The sequence below is a fragment of the Mastomys coucha genome, unplaced genomic scaffold, assembly GCF_008632895.1.
Source record: "Mastomys coucha isolate ucsf_1 unplaced genomic scaffold, UCSF_Mcou_1 pScaffold16, whole genome shotgun sequence".
Lineage (NCBI taxonomy): Eukaryota > Metazoa > Chordata > Mammalia > Rodentia > Muridae > Mastomys > Mastomys coucha.
Genome location: NW_022196898.1, coordinates 82609870 through 82620404, shown reverse-complemented (window position 1 = coordinate 82620404; position 10535 = coordinate 82609870). Strand labels below are relative to the sequence as shown.

Here is a 10535-nt window from a genome sequence, read left to right as displayed (position 1 = left end):
AAAAAAAAAAAAAAAAAGAAAGAAACTGTGGTTCATTTACACAATGGAGTACTACTCAGCTATTAAAAAGAAGGATATCCACTTTCTGGTGAAGTGGAACTAGAAAATATCATTCTGAGTGAGGTAACCCAGGTCAAAAAGGACATGCATGGTATGTACTAACTTATAACTGGATATCAGCCATATAGTATAGGCTACAATCCACAAACTCAAAGAAGCTAAAAAACAAGGGGGGCCCAAAGGTAGGATGCTTGAATTCTACTCAGAAGGAGAAATAAAATAGTCATCAGAGATGTCTGGATGGGGAGGGTCACATATAGGGAGAGCCAGGGAGAAAGTGCCAAGAGAGTGAATGGAAATCAGCAGCTGGTGGGGTATGGGGACATCTTTAGGATGTGCCAAAGACCTGGGATGGGGGAGGCTCCAGGGAGCCTATTAGGGTGACTCTAGCTAAGACTCCTAGCCTCAAAGGATATGGAGCCAGAAGTGACCACCTCCTGCAGCCAGGAAGGACTCCCAGTGGAGGGATAAGGACACCAACCCACCCACAAAAATGTGTCTTGCAAGTGCAGGGTCGAAAATGGAGCAGTGACTGAGAAAATGGCCAATCGATGAATGGCTACCCCAACTTGAGACCTATCCCATGGGCAAGCACCAATCCCTGACATTTTTAATGATACTTTGTTATGTCTGCAGACAGGAGCATAGCATAACTGTCCACTGAGAGGCTCCACCCAGCAACTGACAGAAACAGATGCAGAGACCCACAGCCAAACATTAGATGGAGTTCAGAAGTCTTGTGGAAGAGTTGCAGGAAGGATTGAGGAGCCCAGAGGGGATAGAAACTCCACAGGAAGACCAACAGAGTCAACTAACCTGGACCCTTGGGAGCTCCCAGAGACTGAACCCCCAGAGCATACATGAGCTGAACCTAGCTCCACCCTCACACATACACAGCAGATGTAGTAAAGCTTGGTGTTATGCAGATCCCCCAACAATTAAAGGAGGGACTGACCTTGACTCTGTTGCCTGCCTGTGGACCCTGTTCCACTAACCTGGCTGTCTTGTCTGGCCTCAATGAGAGGGCATGTGTTTTGTCCTGCGGTGACTTGATATGCATGGGTACCCAGAGAGTCCCTCCACCTTCTCAGAGGAGAGGGGAAGTGGAGATATGGGGAGGGGCTGTCTGATGGGGGTGGAGTGGTAGGGGCTGTGATCGGAATGTAAAGTGAATAAATAAATTAATTTATAGAAAAAAAGGAAAGCAAAAAGATAGTGCCAAATGTATATCCCCAAAACAGAAACATTGAACCTATGAAATCTTCTTTTTCTACAAATGTACTTAAAACTAAATAACTGAAAATGGATAAAAAATATGGAGAAAGAAGTTATTGATCTAAGTTTGACATTTCAGGGCTGATGTTGAACTCTGACTACTTCAAGTAGAGAAGCCCTACAATCCACCTTCAGAAGGTGACTGCTGGCAACCAGTGCATAATCTAACATGCAAAGGGTTACCACTTGCAATCAGTACATTCCTCCTCTTCCTCTCTCATAACAACCTCAGTCTAGAAACTGCCTGCTAAATAGTCAGGCTAGTAGGAATGAACATATCTGAAGAGCTATGCACATAAGATATAATGACAATAGGAGTCTAGTAATTTACAGTCACATGAGGACTTTTTTAAGTTCAAAGAGAAGGTTAAGTCATGACCCTTAAAACACTGATATTAATAAGAAGCAAATATCACCAATGAAAGAAAAAAAACATGGAATAAAATTTTCTTTCAAAGCTTAAGGATAGCAAAGAACAAATAAGAATACATGAAAAAAAAAAACTTCAATCACTTATGCCTCACTACATTTAGTCTAAATTAGTCTGTTTGCTCCTTATAGGTTATACACCCAGTTGTCAAAATTGCTGACCTGGATCATGTAGACTATTTGTAAAAAAATAAAAATGCTTATGAAGGGCTGGTGAGATGGCTCAGTGGGGAAGAGCACTGACTGCTCTTTGGAAGGTCATGAGTTCAAATCCCAGCAACCACATGGTGGCTCACAACCACCCGTAATGAGATCTGACACCCTCTTCTGGTGCGTCTGAAGATAGCTACAGTGTACTTACATATAATAAATAAATAAATCTTAAAAAAAAAAAATGCTTATGAAAACTTGGCAACAATAAGATGCAAATTTTATATAGGCCTCAGCTATTTTAAATTTGAAGCCATATGCCAAGAACCTTAGTATTGTCAGGAATACTGTGCTTCAAGCTAACAAAGACCACAAAAGGAAGGTGTGAACAAGAGCCTTCAACTAACACGGCTTCTAATCCCCAAGTTCAACATCAAAATACATGGAAAAGACAAAAGTAAACGTCACAAGTACTGGGCTGGAGAGACAGCTCAGCAGTGAAAGGCTAGGACCACAACCAAAAATCACAAGTACTACCTTGGTTTTGAAAGGGTGAGGAAATATTTGTTCTGTCTACATATTGCTCAGAATGGAGCTTGCCATCTGAGGTGCATACCTCACACTATTAGTCTCATTATCTGTGTTTTATTAGATGTATATATTTCTCATTTTCTCCCCATGTACATTTCTTACTTGACATACCATCTGTAATTGTTTTGTTTATTGTTCCTCGTGGAGGACAGTAAGTATTTGTACTTCTCTTCTCCTTTTTCATTTCCTTCCATTCTGGCTCCTTCCTTTTTATTTCAGTTATTTGTGTTTCCTTCCTTTCTGATTCCTTTGGTTCTGGTTCTGGTTCTGGTTCTGGTTTCATAGTTTCTTCAGGACCTTTAGACATCTAAAGTAGAACAAGGAACTCTTTTAAGAACTGTACTCTCCACATAAAGTTTATGAATGTAAGCAATCACTACATTTCATAACTAAATTCCAATTCTTATTGTCAACATGGAGAACACACATCACACACTTCAGAAATAGATGTCAGGGGGCTGGAGAGATGGCTCAGCAGTTAAGAGCACTGACTGCTGTTCCTAAGGTCCTGAGTTCAATTCCCAGGAACCACATGGTGGCTCACAACCATCTGTAATGGGATCTGATGCCCTCTTCTGGTGTGTCTGAAGACAGCTAAAGTATACTCATATACATAAAATAAATAAATAAATCTTTATAAAAAAAGAAATAGATACGATAGCAGAAGCAGCCTCATGTTACTATCCCCGCGTTTCCGCATCTCCACTGCCATTTATAGACTGAATGGGTGAGCCGCTCCTGCAGGCTTAACAACTAAAACCTTTGTCTCCCTCAGATTAATCACTAAATTTCCTGAAATGAAAATATAACTAAACTGAGAAGTTACATATGAAAAATGGTGTAACTGAATGGAAAATGAGAAAATCAGAGGACACATGCTCAGAAATTCAAGCTTGCCTCCACTAATACTTATATGGAATATAATTTTGATAATTTATGGTTTATGTCAGCTTCCCCAACCTTTGAATGCTAATGTAATTATAAAACTGCTGTTTGGTGAAATCACTGTGATTTATGAGAATGCTAGGAAGCTTCTCCCAGTGCAAAGAAACAATGACAACAAACCCAGAGTAGAGTGAACTGGGAGTAGTGACCTCTGCCTACCATACTGCCATGGTGGATGGATGGATGGACAGATGGGAGGATAGATGGAGGAAGGGACAGATAGAGGGGTGGATGGGAGAGGGATAGATGGAGGAATGGGTGTATGGGTGGGTGCTAACATTGAGTGTACTGTAAAGAATATTATCTTTCTGCAGGAAATGTAGGAGAGGCTAGACTGCACAGACAAGCAAGGGTTTGTAGGGTTAAACTGATGGCTAAGGAGCTTCAGACATTACTGCACTGATTGTTATTATTCTGCAGCTCTCTGGGATGAAGTTCAGACCTCATGGCCAGACTGTTGCTGTTCTTGGGTGGCGGTATTTTCTGGAGCCTCTGCAACCGCACAGATGCTAAAAGCACAGCAAATGGCTTTTATTAAGATTGTAGCAAGTCACTCAGTAAAACTGGAGGATCTTTGTAATTTTAGAATTGATAATAAATTCATATAGATTAAGATGAAGTCATCATAGGTAAAGTAATTAAAAGGAGGGTTACACTGGGCTTCTTGGCTTAAGAGTTGTAAAGTCTCTACTAAAAGAAATAACAACTTATAATTCTAATCATGAGTAACCATCTAGTAAAACTGGACTAACAAAAGGCTCGACAGCTTACTTTATTCTTCAAAATATATAACTATTGTTGACTTTAATTGCTGAAACTTTCTACCACATGGAAGGAAATAAGCCATGTTTGCCTTATTCCTAAAGCCTACCCTATCTGGGTCCAAACCAGGGTGGAGTAACTCCTTTCCGTCTGTCTTATCCTTCCTGCTCATTTTCTAGAACCCATTGAAGTTTAGTAGCTATTTCAAACGTATAATTTTTTACTTTTATCAAGCATCAATAGTTAACAGAAATCTATTAATAAACAAATTATAACATATTAAAACAAGCAGTATCCTGCTTTGTAGCCCGGGATCTCAATAACGCAGGATCCTCTTGCCTCATGCTCCCAAATCCTAGGATTCCAAGTGTGAGTGTTCGCTGTCACGGCAAACTTGGATTGTTGTTGTTTTTATTTTTGGTGCATATATGCAGATGGTGTGTTTGTCTCAGCACTTGAGTATATAGGTGTATGTGCCTATGTGTCTCAGCACTTGAGTATATAGGTGTATGTGCCTATGCATATGCATCCAGAGGCAGAGAAGGACGCCCGCTTCTTCTGAGCCTCCCTCTATGCCTTAATTCCTTGGCATCATTTCTCAGTGATCAGGAGGCTCCCTGCTTTACAAGGTCAGTTAGCTAACCAATGGGTGCCCAGGCCGTGCCTGTCTCTGCTCCCCAGTGCTGGGGTTACAAGTGCTTGGTTTTTTCATATGAATGCTGGTGTCAGAGCTCAGATCCTTATGCTCTCACCCAGAGAGCCAGCTCCCAAGATGAACACAGAACTGCACATTCTATATTACAGTTTAACTTCAAGTTTTTACCTGAACAGTTATAGATGATTGGAAATGATCATCCTTCTTGTCTGATTCTGTGTTGTGATTGCTAATATTTAAAAGAAAAATAATTTGAAAGAAAAAGAAAGTCTATAAGTCCATATAAAAACAAATTTGATTAACAACACATGTTTAAAATATTTAATAAAAGCATATTACAGTCAAGTCAGATATCTTTAATAAAAATCTAAATATTCACTTAAAGCCAGTGAGATGGTTCCGTGAGTAAGGGCATCAAGCGGCTAAGTCCAGTGACTTGAGCTTACTCCCTGGGAACCACACAGGACAAGGAAAGAACTGATTCCCACAAGTTATCTCCTATGTGTGCTATGACACACACACACACACACACACACACACACACACACACACACACACAGAGGGGGGGGGAGGGAGAGAGAGGGAGGATGCCATGCACACTTTGCGTGATGGCGGTATTTGAGGCGTAAACTTCAAGGAAAGTCAGTCTCCTGCCTCCGCATTGTCACCTGGCACCCCAAACTCAGAAGTAGCTCAGATATGTCCTCATATTTGTGTGCTAGGGGTCTACCAAGATATCATTTCTTTACAGCTAGTAAGAGAAAATTTGGACATTGCTCGCTGACCTTCACCAATGTTCCAACGTCCTAGTCAAACCCTGGTTTGGAATGTTAAGCCATCCAAACTAATTGCCTCCAACATTGTGGGTAGGGCACTGAAGCTCACAAAATGAGAGACTTATCTATTTATTTCATTTTCAATTTCAAGCCTCCATGAGACTTCAAGAAAATTTAAAATGAAACCTAGAGGAATACTCACACAGGATATGAGATTTCTCTTTCACGATGGACCAAAAGAAGAGAAAGCTAAGCTAATGATCAGGTGGCAAGAGTGCTGGTCTACAGTGTGGCTGAAATAGACATGGAGGAACAGAGACCTAGAACAGCCTAGAGTGAAGAGGTGTGTCACATTGACTGACCTAGTTTGGACCTGCCTGAGACTGAGAAGTTTTCCCACAACACAACAAGAAAAATATAACCCCACTATGTCAGGAACATCTGAAATTCTGCAGCTGGGGAATCTGACAGCCCTCCTGGACAGTGACTCTGGTGTGGGGATCTGCTGGGATGACACCATTACACTATCCAGTGAAACTCAATTTGTACTGTACCCTCCTCAATCCAGGCTTTTTATTGCAGAGCCATGCTGATTCTAAACCCACCTGTATCCAGCTGGTGCCACAGCACATCAAGTACTGCATCTATCTGCAGCTTTCTGGAGCAGCCACCTCATCCCCATGAGCAGTCCATTCCCTGCTGCAGCCCAGATGCACCATACCTGCCTGGAGTAGACCTGCCCACACAGGCAAAAGCATCTGATGGATACTGACTGGTATACTGTCCTGCTTTTCCAGGTAGCCATATCTTTCCTGCCTGGGCCTGCCACATCAACCCCTGAAGTCACATAGCCTAAGGAAACTGCTGGGAACTCTGTCTGCTCTTGGGGCTGCATGAGCCACACAGAGTCATTAGCAAATTTCTTGCCATGAGATCTCAAAGGATCGCAGTAGATTTGACCCAAAGAGGTCCTTTTCAGGGCAATCCAAAGTGAAAGACAAAGGATAGACAAACAATTTTAAAAACAGAAATTTACAATCAATAACACATACATAGCTGGGCGGTAGTGGCACACGCCTTTAATCCCAGCACTTGGGAGGCAGAGACAGGCGGATTTCTGAGTTCGAGGCCAGCCTGGTCTACAGAGTGAGTTCTAGGACAGCCAGGTCTACACAGAGAAACCCTGTCTCAAAAAACCAAACAACAACAAAAACAAAAACAAAACAAAACAAAACAAAAAAATCCCCACATACATGAGGGAATCCCTACTTGATGAAAAACAGATTTATCAGTAGAACTTTCACAGGCCCAGAGAATAAGATGACATGTTCATCTCCCTAAAAGAAAAAAGGGGGTAAAGCTGGAGGTGATACACATCTGTTGTCCCAGCACTTGGAAGACTGAGACAGGAGAGTCACAAGTTTCAGGAGAGCTTGGGCTACATACCAAGACCCTGTCACTACAACAAGCAAATACTGTCAACTAAGAATATTATAATCAGCCAGTGCTCCAGAAGTCAAGTATTTTTCAGACAACTAAAAACTTGGGCAATTTACAACCACAAGACTGGTGTTACTTATGTTCCATACCTCCCAAATGCTTAAAGGGATCCTATATATAGAAATAAAAGGTATATATCATCATTAAATACATAAAGGTAGAAAATGTATTAGTAAAGCAGACACACACAAGAGAAAGTTACTAAATCTTATCAATACAGAACACAACCAAACAACAAAGATAACATGAGACAAAGAAAAGAATAAAGGATACATAAAACAATCAGAAATTGATAAAAGCAAGTCTTTCTATATTGATAATAATTAAACATAATACATTTCTATGTTAAAAGTTTTATAATAACTACACACACAAAGACACAGAGAGACAAACAAAGAAAACCAATGGCCCAAAGACACACTGCTCACAAGAAACTCAATTCATTAGTGAAGACACCAGGCTTGGAAATAAAGAGATGGGAGAAGATATTTTTCTCAAGTCAAAAACCAAATTACCAGATAATACCAAATTATAGACTTCAAGACAAAAATTGTAATGAGACATAGTAACCATGTAATGATTAAGAGCAAATTTTAAAAGGAGGATGTTATTGTAAATATACATATGCTCAAGGCTTGAATACCCAAATCATATAATGCTTCCAGTAAAAGCTGGGAGTTCTACTCTCCACTTACATAAAGATAAACCTCAATTAGAAACTTAAAAATTATCCAGGTGTGGTGGCCTTTTATCCCAGCAAACACTCAGAGGCAGGTAGATCTCTGAATTCGAGGCCAGTCTGGTCTATAAAGTGAGTTCTCAGGACTCCAAGGCTATAATACAGAAAAACCCTGTCCTGGAAAACAAACAAATAAACAGAAAGAAACTTCAAAAGTAAACAAATATGAAATTATAGAATATTTCATCCAATGCATAAAAAATACTCATTATTTTCATAAGCATACATGATATTCTTGAGGATATATTAGGCCATAAAACAAACTTCAATAAATTCAAAAGGTAGAAACCACGGCATATACTGTCTATGAACACAATGACCTAAATCTAGAAAGCAATGAGAAGACTGTTGAGGTTGTCTTTGCTCAGTCCAGCCCTGAAGCCCTGATTGTCCCAGAGATGAAAGAGTCTGTATGTAGACCCAGGTGATGATATGTGACCTTGCTATTTCTGATAGCTATTTCTGATTGGTAAATAAAGATGGAGGAGGGGGTCAGAGGAGACCTCAAGGAGAAAGAGAGGAGATGACTCCTCCATGGGTTAGGAGTCAAGAAAACATGGACCTAAGGGCTGACCAATGGGAATTAAGAGCAGCTGAGACGAAACATAGTAGTAACTGGGGGTTATCAATAGGAAAGTAGATTCTAACAGCATAGAGGATAGATATCTGCCCAGCTCTAGTGCCTATTAAGGCTTATTTAATCCCATTCCTTTTAATAACTGCTATTACAAAGTGTTCAGAATAATTAAGTAATACAAGTTAATAGTCAATCAAACTCACAGGGATGATAGACACTAGCCTGGATTATCAGAGAAATATACATCCTGGGTTGTACAGATAATAGGTAGCTGGAGATAGGCGTTCTTTGCTTGTTCAGCTATGCTATGAATAAATAGGTGGTCTCAAAAGAGATCCACAGACTATAGCATTTAATGTTATTTCATTATTAAAGATCTTGTGACTATGAATCATATCTGCTCCTGACAGTACCCCCATTCCACTTCAAAGATGATGAGTATCAATACCTACATGTGGCATTGCTACAATTGTGGAAAACTAGCCACTGGGCAAAAAATGCCCTAACTTTATTTGAAGACAAAACGCTGTGCAAAAAGACAAATGGACGCAGGATACTTGACTGCTAAATTCTGCCAAGATAAGATAAGATAGTCCTTTATAATTCCTGCCAAGACAGAATAAACTAGTCCTTCATAAGTCCTGGTTCTCTTAAGGTCTGTCAGATGTTCTGGGCCAGAAGGCTGAAGATAGAAGCTCCAATATCATAAGAAATATTGAGAACTGTCCCAGGAGTAAGCTATCTCAGTCATTTCTATGATTTTTGGAAGCCGGGTCCCTATGCTTCCTACATATATTTATTCCTTCTCAGATATCTGATGGGGTTAAAACTAGATAGTTATAGTTTCACTATTAAATTGTTTAGGATTTAAGATATTTTTAGGATGGTAATGCAAGATAAAAATTATTTAAATACAAAATTCTAACTCACCAAGATAGGATAGATAAAATGCTTTATCTAAACTGCCAAATAATGGACTATATATTATAAATATATATCATATCTTATAGTTTCCATAATTGTTACAACTGTATTCAATTTATATCTGAGAGAAAAGGAGCCTTTTATTGGACTAAAAAGGAGAACTGTTGAAATTTGGTCTTTTGCTGTGTATTGTAATGTTAAGTGCAGACCTAAAGACCTGGTTACCCCAGAGACAAAACAGTCCACACCTAGACCAAGTGACTCTATGTGATCTTGCCCCAAGTTATTTCTGATTGGTAAATAAAGATGCCTACAACCTATAGCTGGGCAGAATTGAGGTAGACAGGGCTTGGTGTTCCTGGCAGGGGTGGGGTTGGAGAAGGGAGAGAAGAGTGGAAAAGAGAAGACACCATGAGTTAGAAGTCAAGAAAACATAGCCAAAACATAAACAATTGGAGTTTAGAGCAGCCCAGATGAAACATAGTAAGTAATAACTCAGGATTATTGATATAAACATGGATTCTAACAGCATAGAGGGTATATATCTGCCTAACTTCTGCTAATTAAGGTTTATTGTAAATATAAAGGTTGTGTGTGTCTTTTATCTGGGAACTAAATGGTCAAAGGCAGGGTAGAAACCTTGGATCAGAATTTAAAATTTCTACAATAGAGGAGTTTTAACATTTTAGATTTATTTTTATTATTTTAAGTTATGCTGTATGTATGTGTATCTTCATGTGGGTTTGTGCATGTGTGTACATGTGTCTGCAGAGGCCAGAGATGTTAGATTTCTCCTAGAGCTGGAGTTGTAGGAGGTTATGAGTTTTCTGACATAAGTGACCAAAACAAATAAGCATAATTATAGCCACCTCATGTTCACCAAAGATACCAAACACACATACTGGAGAAAAGACAGTATCTACAACAAATGGTGCTGAAAAAACTAGATATCCACAACCAGAAGAATGAAATTAGACCTGTGTATATAATCCTGTACAAAAACCAAAAATAACTAGACCAAGAACCTAAATGTGAATCTGGAAACACTGAAACCATCAGAAGAAAACATGGGCAAACTCTGCAGGACACAGCTATAGGGAAGGGCTGCAGGACACAGCTATAGGGAAGGGCTGCAGACACAGCTATAGGGAA

General features: G+C 39.7%; 1 protein-coding gene across 4 annotated transcripts in view; it reads right to left on the bottom strand.

Annotated features, from left to right (window-relative positions):
* Positions 1 to 10535, bottom strand: part of LOC116093819 (sodium/hydrogen exchanger 9B1) — a 47935-nt gene that overhangs the window by 34645 nt on the left and 2755 nt on the right. For all 4 annotated transcript variants that reach the window (XM_031375594.1, XM_031375598.1, XM_031375596.1 and 1 more), the window contains exons 3-4: positions 5036 to 5096; positions 2617 to 2812 (exon numbers count right to left, since the gene is read on the bottom strand). In XM_031375594.1, coding sequence (XP_031231454.1) covers positions 2617 to 2812; positions 5036 to 5096 — 257 coding nt within the window. The remainder of the gene's footprint in view (positions 1 to 2616; positions 2813 to 5035; positions 5097 to 10535) is intronic.